The 21,432-nt window shown below is 37.7% G+C and overlaps 1 protein-coding gene across 1 annotated transcript; it reads left to right on the top strand.

Moving 5' to 3' along the window:
• The first annotated feature begins 12,327 nt into the window (after positions 1–12,327).
• Positions 12,328–14,292, top strand: LOC5573258 (putative tRNA pseudouridine synthase Pus10). The gene is made up of 3 exons (XM_001654421.2): positions 12,328–12,579; positions 12,635–13,564; positions 13,770–14,292. The coding sequence occupies exons 1-3, from the start codon at positions 12,457–12,459 to the stop codon at positions 14,205–14,207; spliced, it is 1,491 nt and encodes a 496-aa protein (XP_001654471.1). The 5' UTR covers positions 12,328–12,456; the 3' UTR covers positions 14,208–14,292.
• The last annotated feature ends 7,140 nt before the right edge of the window (positions 14,293–21,432 follow it).

Raw genomic sequence — 21,432 nt, 5'->3', positions numbered from 1 at the left:
ATTTCGGCTGGAATCCTCGGGATTCTGACTGGAATGGAAAGAGATTTTGATAAAAATACCGACTGGAATCCTTGGGATTCCGACTGGAATTTTTGGGATTCCGACTAGAATCCTTGGTATTCCGACTGGAATCCTCCGAATTCCGACTGGAATCCTTGGAATTCCGACTGGAATCCTTAGAATTCCGACTAGAAACCTCCGAATTCCGACTGGAATCCTTGGGATTCCGACTGGAATTCTTGGGATTCCGACTGGAATTCTCCGAATTCCGACTGGAATCCTTTGAATTCCGACTGGAATCCTTATAATTCCGACTAGAAACCTCCGAATTCCGACTAGAATCCTTGGGATTCCGACTGGAATCCTTGGAAGTCCGACTGAAATCCTCGGGATTCCGGCTGGAATCCTTGGGATATCGTCTGGAATCCTTGGGATTTCGGCTGGAATCCTCGGGATTCTGACTGGAATTGGAAAGAGATTTTGATAAGAATACCGTCTGGAATCCTCCGAATTTCGACTGGAATCCTCCGAATTCCGACTGGAATCCTTGGGAATCCGACTGGAATCCTTGGAAGTCTGACTGGAATCCTCGGGATTCCGGCTGGAATCCTTGGGATATCGTCTGGAATCCTCGGGATTTCGGCTGGAATCTTAGGGATTCCGGCTGGAATCTTAGGGATTCCGGCTGGAATCCTCGGGATTCAGATTAGAGTCCTCGGGATTCTGACTGGAATTCCAGTCGGAATCCCAAGGATTCCAGTCAGATTCATAATAATTACGGTCAAATTTGCAATATTTCTTGTAGGATTTACAAGGATTCCGGTAGAATTGGCAAGGGTTCCAATCAAATTAGCATCCAGTTGGATTCATAAACAATCTCAAAAATTTCCGATGGAATTCTAATAATTCCGCACCAGAATATAATAGATATTCCAGCAGAGTTACAAAAATTCCCAACCTGAATTGATCACCATTATTTTCACAACTCATATGTTAACCCAAAAAGCAACGACCGGTACGGTAACGAGTTACTAAATATGGTAGCCACCGGTGTGAGAATGAGTGACTAAACTAAAATGACAACTCTGGGGGTGATCATTTTAATCACCCAAATAGTCGCCCCCGTTAAAGATGCTCTAAAGTGGAATTATTCAAAATTGAGTATTTTGCAAAGTATTCAATTTGGAGTCATTCCACGAAGAGGCCGTTTTAAGTAAAAACTAACTATTTCGGGAATAGTGATTTTTGGGGTAAAACCAAAGACAAATTAAAGACCTCCATGTCCCTTGCAGTTGCCCAAAATTTTATGGCTCATGAGGTAATCTAGAATGCCGTGAAAAGTGTACTGCCATCTGTCAAACTTGGGTACCTTTTGCACTACCGAGGGACCAAATGCAGTACTAGAAGTGGTACCCAATCTGAGCCCGAGTGTGACGGACCTGGTAAAACTACTTAAAATAGGGTTCTTAGCGGTGGCAAAATTGTTCGAAATAGGGTCCTAAAATGTTTAATGAAATCTTGTTTTCATTTCATAACACGAAAGAGCATGTTACTGCAACTACTTTAGCAATTTTTCCCGCTCAAATAACGGATATATCATATTAAAATTTTTATTTAAAAATTGGATCCATATGTCAAGGATGTCAAGGTTCACACTTGAGATCATGTTTGACGTTCGCTTAGTCGACAAAAATACCTCAGGTGTTTTAGTTTTACCACTGGGGTTGTTCCTATCTGACATTTCGGAAGGGACACGGAAAACAAAATACACCCAAAATTTGAGTTTAAACCAAGGGGTGTGACAAAATCTATAAAAACATAAAACAAATGTTTTTTGTACTTAAACAAATGAAAAGCATTAAAAAATTGAGTAAACATGTGTTTTTGGCCTAAACTTAAGCGTTTGGCACTAAAATTGGGACAGGGCTTTAGGACCCTATTTTGATCGTGATTTCTCTGAAACAACTGCATAGATTAGCTTTATGAATTATATATTATTTTTCACTATTATTCACACTTTCAATTACATAATTAATTAACACATAAATATCTTAATGATCTTCGAAAAATTCAGAATATCCGCAACCAGTGTTCCGGTGACGAATGTGTAGGGCGTGATTAATCCTCCTGCTCCTGTAGGGTGTGAGATTCCTCCTGCTCCTGTGATGCATCTGTTTTGTGAGGCTGTCCTGCTAATATTATAAATACTTAAGTCTTGTTTCAAATATAACATTGCACCGATTCCTACCTGTGGAATTCAAGTTTAACGGATTTGGAATTCCTTTTAATTACGGGAAGGATTTTACGGTCCTCTTTCTGTTGGTGCATTTTTTTTCCAACTCCCGTGCACGTTGCATAGATCTGCAATAAAATAGTGAAAGTTCATAGGAAAACGACTGCTATTTAATATTGCTTTTTAATTTGAAAATTTTAAAAGTATCGCTGAATTTAGTGACACGTTATTGGGCGACCACTCCTGCGACGTTCCAATGCAGAGTCAGGGCATATAGTCATCTTTAGTAGTCATCATACAACTGTCAGATGGTTAGTGTAAAAGGAGAAGCAAAACTAAATAAACAAGTGTTCCTATCGAGATTGAAGACATTTTGCAAATTTTTGTGTACAACAGGTAATATTAATTGGTTTTATGAACTATATTCTTAAATATTTATTGTTGATTTCGCAGCATCAGAATGGATGGGCCTGAGAGAAACAACGAGATAAGCGGAATTCTAAATTCTTCCGACATGTCAGAAGCTGAATACCTGGACATGGAGTTTGATGAGATTGAAGACGATGAATTCCAACAACAATCGCTCCGAATTCCAATCGATGATGACGCAGACGATGCAGATGATCTGAATGACCCTTTAAATTCAGAACAGCTGGACTGTGAAGAAAAATTGATTAGGTTCAAAGCAACCGTAATCCTGAAGGATTTTAAGGGGCAACGGTCTAATGAAGTTGGGGAAACTTCCGAATTTTGCGGAGACACCGTGGAGGAAATTTTCGAAGCATTGTGGAATGTGGCCAAATCTTTTTGTAACCGAGCGCTCGTTTTTTCGAACACCAGAAAAGTACCCGGATCTACAAAACTGGAGTACGACGTTGAATGGTCCTCGAAGGAAACACCTGATTTGGTGGACATAGAAGACTACGTATTGATGCAGGATCCTGATTCGAATAAAGTGTACAGCCTTGCCAAATCGAAAACTGTTGAGGCCCTTATGAAGTGGAATGAAAAACAGTTAAATAGGATTATTCACACCTATTCCTTGTCTGTCCAATCACTTCAAATGTGGATGCAAGCGGAGAATAAGTTGATTCAACCCGTCCAAAAAGACAGAGCCGGTGCACATTCAACCCGAGAAGCTGAAAAACTGAAAAAACGACTAAAGGAAAAACATTCTTGGCGATTTTATCCAGTCTTCTCCGGCCCTTGGTAGGGATGCTTTGGCCAAGGGAACTCCTCCGGACCATTTGTTAACTGTTTTTAGGCCGAGACTAGAAAATGCTTCGGCAAAGCTCTCTGCAATGCGGAAGGACCTACAGGTGGCAAAAACCGTTAATGCTGGTTACGGTCAAAAAGTGAAGGCTTTGAAAGCTACTTTTGACAACATTACTATTCTTATGGCTGACATGAAAGTGATCGTTGATAGCCTTGTGGAGAAGGCAAAGGAGGATGAAACTTTGTTGACGGCTATTGCACAGTCAGCAACTGTTCAAGAAAATGAGTTTAGTTTCACTTTGGCAGAAACTGTAATCGATTGCTGGGATACTGACCATGATTAAGCCTTGGATTAAGCGCAGTGTATACTTTTTAGCTATACCGTTATACCGATGTAAGAAATGGGGCAAATTTCTCATTCTCAGTGTACTGATTATTTTAAATAAATAACATAAAATATTACAAATATGCTTTTTATTAAAGACTTCGTATGATATCATGCAACTGTACATAACTATCATTTTTTTTAGAGACTCATCAGTATTTGTGTTACAATCAAACTTTTTTATCTGTTGTCGCAAACCATTATTGGGATCAAAAGTTCCCCCTGCATAATAGCCACATTTTCGGAAAATATTCGTAGCTGAATTTTTTTTAAATGAATTCAGCATTTCTCCCACAAACAGAACCAAGTTTTCGTTAGAATTTTCAACATAGTTACGTCTCATTTTTTGCTTAACAAATCCAAATAAATACTCAATAGGGTTAAAGAAAGGGCAATAAGCCGGGAGGAAAATTATATATATCCCCAAAGAGCGTAGATAGCGTGTGATGCTAGGATCACAGTGGATTCTTGCGCCATCCCAAATCCGGGATGTTGAAAAACTTTTCCACTGTTGATTGCAAAATCTCTGCAACATTCAAAAAACTTTTTTCTGTTGAAAGTTCCATCCGAATAATAGGTTTCCTGAAGGCCACATTCTGATAGGAAGCATAGAACGGATACCCGGGGCTTACGTTTGAACTCACCACGGTACAAGACTCTCTCCCCCATGGTTGCATAGCCACGACTACGAAGCATTCCCCGGCTATCGAAGGATACTTCATCTATGAAGACCAAGTTATACAAATCCCATTGGAAGCAAGCTAATTCTGCGCAAAACTCCAAAATATCTCGTTCGCGGATTTGTATAGCCCTTCTTTCAATGCACTTCCAGGTAAAGTTTTGTGAATGTAGTATTTTGCATATTGAAGCCACACTGATGTACACGTTGAATTTTGCTTCAAACCTTGCTTTTGCTTCATCCAGGAAAAGTACTGGTACTTCATGATATAGCTGAATAATCCATGATCGCATTTCAAGCGAAAACTTCCTGTAAACGCGTTCTCTTTCCTTCCTGCTGAAGAAACCATGTGCTTCGTACTGTTTTATCCAATTCCAGATAGTTGCTGGAGTTTTCCCATATATTGTGCTCAGTGCTTTTCTCGAGAGTCCAATCACATAAAATCCGTAAAGACAATGGTAAACTGTATTCGTTGATGCATGTTTTCGATGAACTTCTTGATTTAAAAGTAAAGCCATTTACGTGATGTTTACTGTCACTGATCTAAACCAATTTGACAAATATAAACATTGACTCGAAAAAAAAGATAACGAAGAATTATGACAACTTGCCTTGTCGCTGGGACGGCGGCGCCGAAGCTCGAAATGAGGAATAAAATTTTGGGGTTTGCGCGCAATAAAAACATGGAAACTTACCTGAATATTGCAATAAAATCTCTCTTATCACCTATCCTAATGGAGTCGTTTTTATTTTTCATCTAAAATAGAATGCGGTTTCAACACTTCATTTTGGGTACTTTCATAGGACGAAAAGTAAACAAAATAAATCATCAAAAATCAAAATTCTCAAATAACCCGCATAGCAAAATACAGTTTGTCTTACTTTAAGAACAATAAACATCTTGTAACGGGTACGGTTAATGTATCAGAAATAGTTGCTTTTATGTATAACCATATGGACTTCAAAGCTGTTCACCATTTCAAACAATATGATTAACCCATACCTATCAGTAACAATATATGATACTGCTCTGATATTGTTAAATTATATGGGTTGGATTCAAGCAAGATGTGGTGGAAATATTTCGCCACCATTCGGCAAATTGTTTTTGTTTTAATTTGTGCAACACACTCACACATTTACATTTGACAATATTGAACTACATTTTAACAGTTCGACAAATAGTTACATTTTGTTGGTATTTGTGAACGACAATCTAGCGTTGAGTGTAGAAAAAATCGCCGATTGCCGTCGAAGGAAAACAGTCGAGTTAAGTTGAAATTATATTTACAAAACAGCAATTCACATCAAAAAATGACGACTGCGATCGACCCAGTAAGTACATTTATTTCGCCAATCTGTTGGATGTTTGGTTCAAACCCAATCCCCGTAGGAACTGCGCACCAAAATCGATGCCGCTTGCCGGATGGAGGAGGAATTCACCAAACTGTACAACGAAAAAGTAGCCAAGAAGCGGCATCAGATGGCCTGGCTCTACATGGACAACGGTTTGCTGGTGTGGAACGGAAATGGTGCCAACGGGAAGGACAACATCCAGTTTTTTAAAGAACTATGATGATTTGAGTAAATAGTTGATCAAGTTGAAACATTATTTTTCTCTTCACGTATTGATTTGTTTCATCATTTCTTATTTAATGAATTCAATTCAAATATTTGATTCTTATGGTATAACACTTACATACCAGTATGGGATAGGGTAAAAATACAATAAAGCACCGTAATCCAATAATTATGCATACGTTATTTATTTCCCTTAGAAATATATGGTTCAAATGTATCAAAACTATTTGGCTTACATTAATTTTGCCAGAAAATGGACAGTATATCTACCTTTCGGGAAACTGTTGATGAGAAATTTTGTTCGAGAAAATCGACGTTTTCAAATTGTTACATAACTTAACCGCCTATTCCCCACATTGTGATTTTCCTATTTACCGTTTGTCGAATTGTTAAAAACGTTTCGGGTATGGTGGACATATTGTTATTTTTCATTGTAACCAAAATGTTTCAGATATTGTTGCAAATTGTAGTGGAGCTTTCGGGAAACTGTACTGATATAGTTCTTGTTTATGCGGGAACTCAAAAATCAGTTTTATCGGTAGTACTCTGAGAATAAGTTAAAAGTACTTAAAACAGAGAACATAAAATTACTTATTTCAACGGTGCTGGCAAAGTACTTAATTTTAGGTACTTTTTATGTCAGCTTTGAGTTGTTTCGCCTCTCCGTGAGTGGAGGAATAGTGTCATTCTAGTAGAACACCCGCATTGAAAAATAAAATTCGTCGTATTTTCCAAACAATAAGATTCTTCTAGCTGTAAGAGTTATTATATCACAAACAGTGGCCTTTTTGTTGGACAATTGGAGTTCCAAAGCTCTAGACTATTAATAACGGTTTTCATAATCCACAGCAAACAGTAACAGTATGTAATACAATTAAACCTTATAAATGTAGTATGTAATACTGTTCAGAAATTGTGAAATATTATGAAACAGAAAACTTGTAGGAAATAGTGGCAGTATAAAATGACCGTCCATAAAATGGTTGGTACGCAACACACTTGCACATATATGCATTCCACTGTATTTTACCTTTTCATTACAATTTGGCAAACAGCGAACTTAATCCATTAATAAAATTTTCTCACAACAGCGTAATCTTTACAAAAAATTAAAAAAAAAAATCCAACTTAATCTTGAAACACTACAGTTTTTTTTTTAGTTCTTTGGGTTTATTAACAAATTTCATAACGTCAAAAATATACATTTTTGACACCCACCCAACTCCTCGTAGCGCATTTTGTATGAATATTTTTCAAATATTGCATGAGCTGTAACATCTTAAGGACACCCACCCATCCCCTTCAGGGTAATGAAATTTGTGAATGGACTCTTTTATACTTTTTCAACAAATGGATCATTAAAATAACCAAAATGGAAAGCATAGATAGCGCCACCGTAGCCTTGTGTGTTTGACAGAACAGCAATGCTGTCACAATGTTAAATCCCATATACAATGGCGCCTTCGTTTTAATGTGGTGAGCACTGACAAAAACTACCTTCAATGATCCATTGTGTGAAAACATATTTTGTAAAAAAAAAATCGAAAACGTACATTGCTGATATCATGTTTTACTGGAGTGTTTGTTTTCTCTCTATCTAAATATGGATAAAAAGTGAAATCCATTTGGCTGATTTGTTTTTGGGAAAAATAGTTTATAAAATCAGCACGAATCAGTGTGAAATGTCCAGCAACAGTAGCGCCGGTAAGCAATTGATCTGATTAATCTAAATGTAGCACGTGAGTCATTTGTTTTTCTCTTAGATGCGGGAATGGAATCATCGACGGAATCGACACGATCTGCTGTTGGACTGGCCGAGCCCTTTCAGCAAAACGGCTGGGATCGGAGACGCTGGGACTAGATAAAATGCCCGAAACCAGGCCGGTGCTTCACCAGGCACAAGACAAGCAATGTTTTCTCGGGACGGTGCACTACGCTGTTCCGTCACGATTCCCGTTAAGCGGAAGCTAAAAGGTTGGCAAATTTGAACCCATCGGAAAAAAAAATATGTGTGAGAAAAATTTACAAGTGGTGAATTAACAACTGAACCTTTTCCTAATGTGAAATAATAAAATAAGTTTATTAAAAGTACAGTCCATGGAATTTCAAACTTGGAAAAGTAATATTTTTTGCAGATATTTCCTTGTTTCACTATTTCTTATAAAATGTGATCTTTATTTCTTATAAAAGGTATCTTCAGCAAAGTTACGAATCGCATGAATGATTTATAGAAGCTATTTTATTCATCATACGACTTGTAACTCTTCTGAAGATACTCAAAATGTATCATTTCTATTTTATGGTTTAAATCCAAAAGAACAATACCCGGTCCGTCACACTCGGGCTCAGATTGGGTACCGCTTCTAGTACTGCATTTGGTCCCTCGGTAGTGCAAAAGGTACCCAAGTTTGACAGACCGCAATACACTTTTCACGGCATTCTAGATTACCTCATGAGCCATAAAATTTTGGGCAACTGCAAGGGACATGGAGGTCTTTAATGTATCTTTGACAATACCACATACAGTAAAATAATCATGTAGCACCAAAAACCAACTAATACACAAACATTATTCGTTTATATTGAATACTAGTGGTCCCGGCAAACTTCGTCTTGCCATCAAGTAGGCTGTTGCAAAACGTCTTGTAATCCCCATACAAAATGACACCTGAGTCTTCTCCCGTTTTCCCGATTATTCCGGAGACTTTCCCAAACTTTTTCCTTGCACAAACACGTCGCATCCCTTGTCAAGTGCAACAGTGAAAAACTTATATCAATTCGTTGATCCGTTCTCAAGTTATTTCGTGACATACGAACACCACTCAATTTTTATTTATATAGATTTATGGTTTTAATGTTTTTTAACCATTTGGCTTAAAATAAATTTGTCAAAAAATGGACGGTATATCTACCGTTTGACGAACTATTCATGAAACATTTTGTTGTAACTTTGTAACTTAACAGCTTATTCCCCACATTATTATTTTCCCATTCACTATTCACAAAATTGTCAAACACGTTTGTCGTACGGTTGACATGTTGTTAATTTGCATTTGCGTAGTGGTCCAGATATTGTTGCAAATTGTTGTGGATGGTAGGGGGGCTAGTATCGATATGGTTCTTGATTAAGCGGGCAAGTTCTCAGTTTTCATACCAACTTGAGTAAATGCTCAAGAAAATGATCTGACAGGTGGATTTGAGTAAAGTAAAAGCTTTTGCTCAGTTTATTCATACGACCTACTAAATTTCTTCGGAAATCCAAATTCCAATGTATGTAAATATACACTAATAAAATTATATACATCTCATACAAAAATTTGAAAAATATTCTTACAAATTGCGTTACAAGGCGGTAGATGGGTGGGTGTTGAAAATTACCATTTTAGGCGTTATGAAATTTGTGAATGAAGCCAAAACCAAGTAATTTTGTTTAATGCACAATCGTGAGACGAATCAACCTCAATAAATAAATTATCGATGATCAGTACACGGAGACGGAATTCAACTCAATTTTGGGTTGTTTCGACGCAATTCCGTAGTTTAGCCCAATAACTCAATTTTGGCTAAATTTCCAAGGTCCCCACTAGGTAGTTTGGCTTTAATTCCATTAGAAAAAAAAACTCAATTTTGGGTTGATTTAACGCAAAATTGGGTTCTTTCGACCCAAACATAAGAAAAGTTGCATTTACCCAAATTTGGCTTATTGGGCCAAAGTACCCCCATTGGGTAGATGCAGCTCTCTCTATTTTTGACAACATTCGTGTGGGAGAAAGAGAAAACCGAGAGATTTTGGGTTGAAACTATAATCGATATACCTAATTTTGGGTAAAGTAAACTCAAAAATTAGGTAAAAATATTTCTCCGTGTACAAATTTCAATGACGGCCTCTTTAGTCTTATGTCGTTTTCGATTATTCCCGACGGTGCACCGCGCGAGTGTAACAATTGACACCCGAAAATAGAACGGTTTCGGTGCAATATTTTGATAGCGTATGATAGTATTAGTGAAGGCGTCAATCAAAACAAAATGTCATTCTTCAAACAGATAGAACAGCTGTTTCTGATATTCTTAATTTGCTGTAAGGGATTCGGAACCATCCCGACCAGAACCACATAACAAGATTATAACACATTTCTATCAGCCGCAGTTAAAAATAACAGAAGTTGATAAGACTTTGTTATCAAGATGGCTTTGTTCTCAACTTGTTATAATTTTAATAACACATTTATAACATGATTTGTTATATTTTTGACATCGCTTTTATAAGTTTGTGGCAATCAACATCCGATGTCATAAGCAGTAATATAGTTTGCTATAATTTTGTTATTTTGTAACATCCTTGCAACAAATTCTGTAATATTTTTGATATAATTGTAACAGAATGTGTTATATTTTAGATTAATTTGGTCCAAATTTTGTTAGAATTTTTGTTATTTTAACTACTAACGGTACATGTTTTATAACAACTGGTGATATAAAAAAATTATATCAGGGGAACACATCCTGTTATAATCTTGTTTCTTCCGTCTGGTCGGGATTAGATTCGTTCGTGTTTTGTATAGTTTGTTAATGGTGTTTACAGCACTGGCTGAATATAAAATGTTTAAATAAATGTTTGGTATATGTACATTAATTTATTTTTCCTGAGAATTGATACCATGATACATGTTTCGTAATTGAATAATATACGTTTAAAATTCAGAATTTTCATATTTCAATACTGTAAGAACTTGTTTAATTTCATCCAATCTTTCGGGCTAATAATTTCGCCAAAACTCATACTTCCGCAATATTTCTAGCTCACGATGCAAAAGGTGAATCTTTTTTTTTGTAATAAGGCGAAGAGAGTAACGGAAATCAATCATTGCACTAGAATAGAATTCTAATGGAAAATCAATACCGATCACTCGTCAATATTTTTAAAAATATGCATCCATGAGCAAATTTCGGAAAATTTGACTGAACTCAAGTGTTTTTAATATAGTACTTACTGGTATAGGGTCCGGTGCCATTAGTGGACTACCTAAGCTATAAAAAATCATAACAAAATAACGAAAAGCCTTAACAGAGATCTTTTGGCGTCATCAGAAAGATTTCAACCTCTACTATATGGGAAAAATATAAAAAGAGTGATAAAACTAATTTTTTAACATAAAATCGCTTGGGCCACTATTGGTACACGTGTTCCAGTAGTTGCGCTAGTGCTCCAGTAGTAGACGTTGGGGAATGATACAAGGAATTTTAAACAAAATGGTAAATTTTTAAATAGCTTTAACATTTTTCCCTCGGAACAGCAACTAATATCTTTCGAATGAAGCATAAAGATCATGTCTGAGACTTTTCTTCATTTTTATACATCCATTTTAAAAACTGCTTCCATCCGTTGATCCACTACTGGAACACGACGGCAACTATTGGTACAAGGGAGCAAATTTTTTGCGTAAACTTAATTATTTATATGACTTTTTGATAAAATAAAAAGCTGAAATTTGACAAATGGACTAAATTAGAGACGATCTATCCACCAAAAATAGCACATGTCGTTTTTATCGAAAAATGTACGTTTTATTCCATGGTCCAATCTACTGGTACATTACAACCATTGGTACCGGCACCCTACATGCAATCCAAACATCTGAGAGAATTCCTTTTTTTAATATAAGCCGTAAAAGCTACTAATGATGAAACATACTCAGTATCCTTTATTATTCTTATAAGCCTGTATTTATTGTAGCATTAATAAATGCTTAGAATATTTCTTCTTTTACTGATTAAAAAAAACAATTCCGAAACAAATCAATTTTATCCACGCAGTCGTAAATGAGCGCAAATGAAGATCTTGCTTGTTCGTTACCGAAAACAACAAAATCTGCCAAAAGGACCAAAACAAGAACGCCACTGACAGTTAAGAACCATATATGTATTGGTAAAAAGAGTGCATTACCTGCTACACCCAGCTCGATCAGGGTGTAGGATTTTCTGCACCGGTGGCAATCGGGTGTAGAAACGGTGTGCTACCTGCGGAATAAAAGAACGGTTTGGGTGCAACTTTTGCTACACCGGTGGGAAAACGGTGCAGGCGGTGCAAATAAAGAAAAACGACATTCCCACTGTGTGCTTTCCAAGCTTTCCCATGCTGGCCGCTAAAAATAAAAGGCACTGTGCGGCACAGCCCTATCACTGGGAACTGGAAAGTACACGTGCTCAAAATGTGACAGTTCTCGAAAATTTTGTAAACATAAACAAACTACCGCATTCGTTTCGTGTGTGATCGATCGTGCGGCAGAGCAATTACGTTTAGGTTTAGGTTTATCCAATTTATGTTATCTAAAGATTACATTTTACCAAAAAACAACTTAAATTATGCCTGAAGATTCGGAAATATACACCTATCTTCGGTCGGTGAGCTGCTGTCGAACTTGTTGCCTTCGGTATTTGAAAGGCCGAACGGACGATTTCCTGAACGTTGAGGAAGCACTCAAAAAGGTATGGAATCTTTCCTCACATGATTATCAAGTTTAATGCGTTTGAATCCATACAGAGGGGAATTAGCCTGAGCACCACTGATCTGCCAGCGAATGGGGACGATAATCCACCGAAGCGCATCCGCGAGAATGTGTGCGTCGCCTGTTTGGGAATATTCGAGTCGGATCTGATGCAATCTCTCCTGGATCAAGTTGGCTCGAGTAGCGAATTCAAACGGTACGAATGCCAAGGTTTCACCAGTTCCATCTTCCTGCCGATAGTGTTCCACCTGCGACAGCTGTCGCTTTGGATCGCCCTGATGGAGAAGTTCCCTGGAAGATTCGAACAGGACTTGCCAGCGCCGGATGTTTCGGTGAAGGATGCCTTCAAGATGGTATTGAACCGGAAGCTGGAGGAAGCGCTGGGGAAGCCATTCTCGGTCAATGGGGTAGCGATTAACGTCCTGTTCAAGTATGCAAAGGACGATGAGGAAATTCGGCTGCTGGCAAAGGTCAAACCGGAGGTTTTCGTGAACCGGAAGGCGAACAAGCACTGCCGGAAGGAATTCATCACTAGGAATGCATTCGAGAAGAACTTCACTCCGAGCAGTTTAAGCTTGGAGCAGTACCGGAAGCACATCTCGGTTCCACCGGCAATCCAAGACGATGGAATTGTTCTGGAGAAAATCACCTTCACCGGTCCGACCGTGTTCCTCGCCGGGAGATACTGCAAGATTTCCCGGGAACTGAGTCAAACTCCGTGGGTGATCGAGGGGAAGCGGAAGATGGAGAATAGCGTGCAGGAGATAATGACCGCGGTGGTGGCTCCGTACTTTGAGGTACCCGAGGACAGTTTGATATTCAGCTCCAGCGGCCGAGAGGATGTGGACGTGAGGTGTCTGGGAGAAGGGCGTCCGTTTGTGTTGGAGATTCCAGGTGCTTTCAGGGACTTTTTGGAGGAATCGGCCGCGGCGGAGATGGAGAGCGCAATCGATAAATCGAAACAGGTATGTATAATTATACAGTCAACTCTACCTTACTCGATATGAAGCTAGAGAACCATAGCAAAAATTAGTTTAGATCGCATATGCACTAGTTTTGTGTTGTGTAACTCGATACCTCCCAAACTCGATGGCCCCTTCAATATTGAGTTATGGAGAGTTGACTTAGTTTCTCTTCGAAGTAATTTAACTAGAAAAACTTCATTTCTAGATTTCAGTGAAGGATCTCCAGCTAGTGGACCGGGAAGAACTGACCCACATTAAACACGGCGAGGAGAGCAAGCGAAAGTTCTATCGGGCGCTCTGCGTTCTGGATCGACCCGTTTCGCTCGAGGTCCTCAAAGCCCTCAACATTGAGGAACCGTTCGTAATCGAGCAGTGGACTCCGTTGAGAGTTCTTCATCGGCGGCCTCTGCTACCTCGCCCGAGAACGATTCACAGTGTAAAGGCTTTCGCCTGTCGGAACAATGAGCGTGCCATTGTGGTGGATGTAGTGACCCAGGCAGGGACCTACATCAAGGAGCTTGTTCATGGGGATTTCGGAAGGACCAAACCTAGTTTTAAGAGTATCATTGGACAACCGATTGACATCCATGCGCTGGATGTGATGGCCATCGATCTGGACTGGCCCAAGCGGTTGAGGAGGTAAGTGTGCGATGGGGAAATGACGCGATAGACAACGCAAGAATAAAGGGAATTGTAGGACTATTCCAGTTGGATGATCCTCAGTGAAATACGTTACGATCTAGATTGTATGGCCGAAATCCTTAAGCTAGGAGTATGTCTAATCCTATCAGTACTTTATATTATACTAAATTCCCTGAAAATGTCTTAAACCTAAAAAGTTGATTTATCAAGATTTCCATGGGTTTTAACAAATTTGAGTTATCCTTCGGGCTGTCGCACTGTTGTATTTTGTACAACAGTTGTGATTCATATGCTATCATTTTGCAACAAAGATATCTATCGACACAAAACCAAACTGTATTCCTCAAAAATCTTCTTAAGAACAATACTCGACAGTTTTTATTTACAGTATGGCTCTTTACAATACGGTTAAATCAACAAATATACATGGAAGTCACATAATAATGCATGCACTATACACGGTTCGGGTAAACCACAGTTTGAAATCGGTATGTATCAAAATCCATATAATATAGAAACTTGGGGTCTTAAGTAAAGTTGTTCTGGAGGTGAAGCGCTATCTGATGGTATCTCATTTAATTCGGAATTTGACCACTAGGTGGCACTAGTGGCCATGGAAGTCTTACTTTTGTTTTGCAGATATTTAAAGATCCTGACCATTTAGAAGGATGGCGTTTTCGACAAAGTTGTTTAGTAAGTTAAGGACTAAACTAACATTGTTCGAGCTAGTTGATTCAAAATTTTGCCACTAGGCGACGCTAGTGAGCATAAAACTTTTGTTTGCAGATATCTCAGCAGCCTGACCACTTAGAAAAGTAGTGTCTTCGGCAAAGTAGTTCAGTAGCTCAAGAACTATCATTATTTGAGCTAAGAAATAGGATATTTTGCCAAAAGGCGGCGCTAGTGATCATAAAATTTTTGTTTTGCGGAAACTGTAGGATTTTGACTTTTTAGACAGGCACCTTTGGCAAAGTTGTTCAGAAGCTCAGGGACTGTTATTGTTTTACAAAATCTGAGCTGCTGAACAACGAAGACGCCATCTTTCTAAGTGATCAGGCTTCTGAGATATTTGCGAAACAAATGTTTTATGCTCATTATCACCGCCTGGTAGCAAAATTTTAAATAAACTAGCTCATACAATGATACACGCAAAGAATTATCAGCTATTCAAAATAATAATATTGTTTGTTGTTTCAAAAAAGATACGCAATTCAATACAACTGCATGTACTGAGTTGAAATAATTTTAATTATTTTTGAATCAACAATAATCTACAACACTTTGAATGTAGCATGCATTCATGTCAATGATAATTCTTGTTGTTCCTAATGTTTAGTTTTGCTTAATGTCAAATATTGAACATGTGAAACAGCATGTTTTTTTTTCTTTTGTGAAGTAAAAACGTGTTAAATAACTGTGAGCCTAACATACCGGGTGTATACAAGTAAGTTTTTTCTTTGTTTCTCGATTTTGTTTCCATTTTTTATAAAAAAATTTCTCAGTTATAGTCCACCCACAAACATTGTGAATGAAAACAAATTTGCAGAACTGAAACACATATTTGTTTCAGGTGTAGTCATCAGCAAAATCTGAACGCTAAATAAGCCAATTGAAGCTAATCACTTTGATATGTTAGACATGCAGAAATATGTGATTGAATAATGTTTTTTTTTTTTCTTGGAAATGTTTTTTTTTAGAAAAATAATAAAAATTTTCGAAGTTTCAAACAAATAGAAATGTCAAATAATGCATATGGATTTATTATTTAAACAAATAAAATAATCTTTGATTCAAAAAATAACATTGCGTTGTTTCAAAAACAATATTTTAATTTCAAATAGAAAAAAATGTTGTTATAAAAACATATTTTTTAAAACAAAAATCATACAAAAGTTATATTTGTTAAAACCAAAATTATATTTTTTGAAACAAAAATTATATTTTTTGAAACAACTGTTTTGTACGCGGTTGTCAAAATCAACAAAAACTATAAGGGTACATCCCTATGGGGTTGTACGAACTGGTGACGTAGGACCACGTAACAATAGAAAATATATTGCATCCCAACGGCACAGCAGCAGCGTCCTCGGAAACATCCTCAAATTGCAGTATTGTCAATAATTCGTAATAAATCAATTATTGTATGCTGCTATGAGATGAATTAAGAAATTATAGCAAGTACACTGTAAACTCCGCTTTATCCTTTAATGTGTAAATAATACCCACTATTTGAAGATATATGGAGCTGTCAAAATAATGGGCAATTGTCAACTTTCTATAATGGGTGAATAATGCCCTCTTCCATATTCTGGATGTTTACTCAGTAATGGGTGAAAAACTTGTTAAAGAAGTTTAATCTCGTGATCTTCTGGCTTTGATTACAATGAGGCCATGTAAACCGGCGTTTTTCTACCTATAGAGAAAGGTAAATTAATATATTCAGAAGCATAAAATACTATTCGTTTACTAATACTCTTCTACATTTATTTCAGGCTTCAAAAATAAATGAATAAAAAAGAGCAGTCTTGGGAGTCAATATGTCCATCAAAAGTAGTAGTTTAAAACAAAGGTACTGCTGAATTTTAGATTCCATGAACTGTTTATTAAAAGAAAATAAAGTGTTTTTAAAATGAAAACTATATCCTGTTATTATTTTCATTACTATTTACCTAATTATCTAAGTTTTCTTAATGAATGCAACAAATAAAAGAATAAAGAGTACATTTTACCCATTTTCCGTAAAAAACCTACCAGCAATAATGGGTAAAATTTACTCGCTGATTTGACGTACAAGCCGTTTACCCATTAAAGAGTACAGATGCTTTACTCTTTTTAAGAGTTAAACTAGTTTCTCTCAAAGAGGGTACTTTTTTACTCTTTAAAGGGTACTTTGAGCTTACAGTGTATGTGGTAAACACATTAGGGAATATTACACAATTAACTCTTTAAAACACATTTGTTGGCTCTGGAAAGGGCCGATTGAATTCTAGAGGAATTCGCGATTAGGGCCTATCTGACAAATCAATAACAATGAGAAAACAATCAATGAAATTTTCGTGTGCAATTTTAAATCCCAATTGGAGAAAATATACTCAAACTTTAACCTTTTCACATTAAAACATATTTCATAAACCAAGTTTTAAAATCCTCATCAATACCACAAACATCTCCTACAATTCCCCTAGCTATTTCGTACTCAAAAAATCTTAAAAGGTTTCGCCTAAAACGTACTCGAGAATGCCAGTATCGCCCAATGTTATGAGCCTGTAATCGATATTATTTTCAGTGTCGCCTATTACTTTTGCGCCGTGTTTACATTCTGGTTTCAATTAAGCCCGCCATGTACGCCTTGTTTATTTTTTGTTTGCAGTGTCGCCGTTTACTCTCGCCGTGTTTTGATTTCGATTTCAGATGCGCCCATAACTTTGATAAACAAAAACACAGGCGTAACCAATAAAGTGTGTGGTTTGGCATGAGGTGAAGTTTCGTCTTCTACAAATTTGCGGTTTTTGAATAGTTAAATTATCGATAGGGGAAAAGTTCAAGTGCAGTGAATAGACAATCGAGCTACAATTTCAACGCTATATTTTCTTAAATTGTGTACATTTTGTCAGTTTCGCCTGATTCGCGAATCTTTCTAGAATTGTTGAATCTGCGTAACACGGACACATTTTGGACACTGGTTGCAATCCTCCTCGCCCGATGAGATTTGCGGTGCGGATGACGATGTGCGCTTCAACAAGTGGCTTTGGTCGATTTTCTTCAGCCATCTCGTACAAACAGCTTGCCTCTGGTAGGAGGAGCTGAGCAGGTTTGGAGGAGCTCTTTCCAGCTCGAAAGCGAAAACAGAATGAAACCGAATTCAACGAAGGAGGGATGCTTTATACCCTTACAATAGCAGGTGATGCTCCTCCTTTCAAATTCTTCGTTTTCTTATCTGGGAAATAGGCTATATGAAACTGATGTCTGGGTAAGGGATGTACAAGATGAACATTGTGCTGTTATTGCATCCCGACGGCACTGCAGCAGCGTCCTCGGAAATATCCTCAAATTGCCGTATTGTCAATTATTCGTAATAAATCAATTATTGTATGATGCTATGAGACGAATTAAGAGATTATAGCAAGTATGTGGTAAACACATTAGGGAATATTACACAAACAACTCTTTAATTTCTTTTCAAAAGCATTCTAAACATGTCGCAATTTTGTTACATGTGATCATTTTCGTAATCGAAGTGTTCTCATAAAATATGGCAAATCAAAGACTCTGTCGGAAATTCCACTCTAGTTTACAATCGTTGTGAAATGTTAAGCACTCACCCCGACGGCACTGCAGCAGCGTCCACGAATAGTCAATTATTCATAACAAATTAAATTTTGTATGAAGCTGCGAGATTGATTGAGAAATATAAGATCTAATAAGGTCGGAAATATTATTCCTTCAACTCTTTTCCACAAATTTGATGGTCCTGGCAAGGTCCGATGGCAGATAAATAGCACTGCGGGAAGTTATCAGTTGATTGCAATGGTCAAGCGGGAAATTCTCAACGCAAACAGCAACAGCAACGGGTAGTGGATCCCCGGGCACAAGTCGAAATCTGGAAACGATGCTCACTCTTGGAATCTCGAGCGATTCCGACGCTCGATTAGCAGCAACTCCTCGGATCAGCAACTCTGGGGGCTTCTGGTAATTGGCTCCTAACGGGCTTGCTTCTTGACCGCCGATGCTGAATTTATCACGGGTCGAAATCTAGGAGCGCGGATAAATTTGCGGCGGCGACGACGATGGCTTGGACGCTTCTCCGAGCAGTAGTAGTTTGCCGCTCGGAGAAGCCAAGCCATCGTCATCGCCGCCGCAAATCAATCTTGCGTCTTCCTCTTCCGACGACACAAATTGGACTGTGACGCGGGTGCAAAAGCAAAGCGAGAATGACTCGCCCGACCGTGTTCACAGTCCGACCGCAAAAAGAAGACTGAGGGAAGAAGCAGGGACCCTTTTGCTTTTATAGTGGGAATCGACACCGTCGAAAAGTGCTCGAACGTGATTGGTTGGATAAGAAAGGGGTCAACTTTTATCAAATTTTCAATAGTTTAACAACAAAATTCACTTATCGGATATATTACTAACGATACGTAGATACATTTCTGATCGAATGATACTAAAATCGTAATAATTGGTTCATAAACAACTGAGTTATTAACGTTCAAAATCTCCCCTAATTTCGTTACATGTCTCATTTTCCGTACTTTTAAAGTGCACCCCAATATAGAAAACAAAGACGTAGTCCTACGTCAAAAAAATTGTTGAACCAAATTCGCAGTGTTGTTGAAACAATAAAAACCAATTATAGGCCGGCAAACAATACATATTTTTTATTGAAATCATACAGAATTCATTTATATTTAAAATTGTTTTCTTTGCGTGTACTCCTTGAGTTACCGAACAACTTTGCCGAAGACGCCATCTTTCTAAGTGGTCAGGATCCTGAGATCTGCGAAACACAAGTCTCATGCTCACTAGCGCCGCCTAGTGGCAAAATCCCAAATTTCTTGGCTAAAATAATCATAGCCCTTGAGCTACTGAACAATTTTGTCGAAGACGTCATCTTTCTAAGTGGTCAGACTCCTGGGATATTTGCAAAACCAAGGATGTTGTACAAAGTACAACGCGCGACTACTCACGTTACAAAAATTCGCGCGACGACCGAAAGGTTAATATCATGGAAAATCATAAGCACATTCAATCAGCTTACAGAAATCTCTGAGATTGGTCTAAAAGATACGAAAAAATACAAAGTTGTTTTGTCACCTCGCTAACAGTCACATTGACATTATACATGGACCGCATAATGTAGTAATATAATGATATTTTTATCATATTCTGCCCTGGCCACGATCACAAGGTTTGACGATGCCAAAGTAGAAGGTGCACCATAATAATACCCGTCTGTGAAACATATCACCTTCCCAATACTTTGGCACACCTCGCGATGCATCGAACGAAGGAATCGGAGCTGTCATTACTCACGTTTTTTCGGATAATCGTAAACAACAAGTAAAACCACTACTCAACCACCATCCTTGCCGAGCTGTAGCACAAGTGTTTTTTTTTTCGGCGTTACGTCCCAACTGGGACAAAGCCTGCTTCTCAGATTAGTGTTCTTATGAGCACTTCCACAGTTATTAACTGAGAGCTTTCTTTGCTGATTGACCATTTTTGCATATGTATATCGTGTGGCAGGTACGAAGATACTCTATGCCCTGGGAATCGAGAAAACTTCCTTTACGAAAAGATCCTCGACCAGCGGGATTCGAACCCACGACCCTCAGCATGGTCATGCTGAATAGCTGCGCGTTCACCGCTACGGCTATGTGGGCCCCTTGTACAGCACAAGTAGTCTGCCAACTGAAAAACGATCACGAGTTCAGAAACCAGTGTCGTACTATGAACCAGACTCGGATTCAACTTAGTCAGATGTTAAACATAAATTATTATTGACGTTGATAAAATGTAATTTTTCTTCGAACTGAAGATTGATGTTCAATTGAATTATTAAATTGTATTGAAATGAAATAAAATGGAGTTAAATTGTTTAAACTAGTTTTTTTCCAAAATGATTAGAACAATGAATGGTCCGGATTAGAACAGAGTTGGTCCAATTCGGACCTTTTGTAACATTTAGTTCTTACATGTACAGGCATCCCAAGAAACATTTTTAGTTTTTTCACATGTTGTTACCACCATATCGTTAAAACTCACTTTAGAACTTATTAGATTTAACAACCTTAATAAACCTTTGATAAAACTCCAAGAGGCCCACACTACAGGAGGTTGTTAAAACTATACCTTAAAACCGTTTTTAAACTTCTTAGTTTTATATAGTATGAATACATCTACCCTTGTAGTATACGGTAAAACATACATAAGAGCTATTGTGTAGCCTTGTTGAGCTCAACTAGCGGTATTAAATATTTTGCGATATCCTAAAACACGGAATAAAACCGATGTTAAGAGCTGATGATCGAACAATCATCGGTCAACAAGTTGTTTATTAATCAAAACTTTTTTTTTATAATATTGAAACCATCATGATGTCTGCCGACTCATAACAATAGATTAAAATCATCATTTTTGCGTGGCAGTAAATTTTCTTGCAATCGCGTGAAACTCATGCCAAAGAAAATTTATTGGTGGAATGGCAAAAAAAATCGATTTACAACAAT

The sequence above is a fragment of the Aedes aegypti genome, chromosome 3, assembly GCF_002204515.2.
Source record: "Aedes aegypti strain LVP_AGWG chromosome 3, AaegL5.0 Primary Assembly, whole genome shotgun sequence".
NCBI lineage: Eukaryota > Metazoa > Arthropoda > Insecta > Diptera > Culicidae > Aedes > Aedes aegypti.
This window is presented reverse-complemented; position numbering and strand designations above follow the sequence as displayed.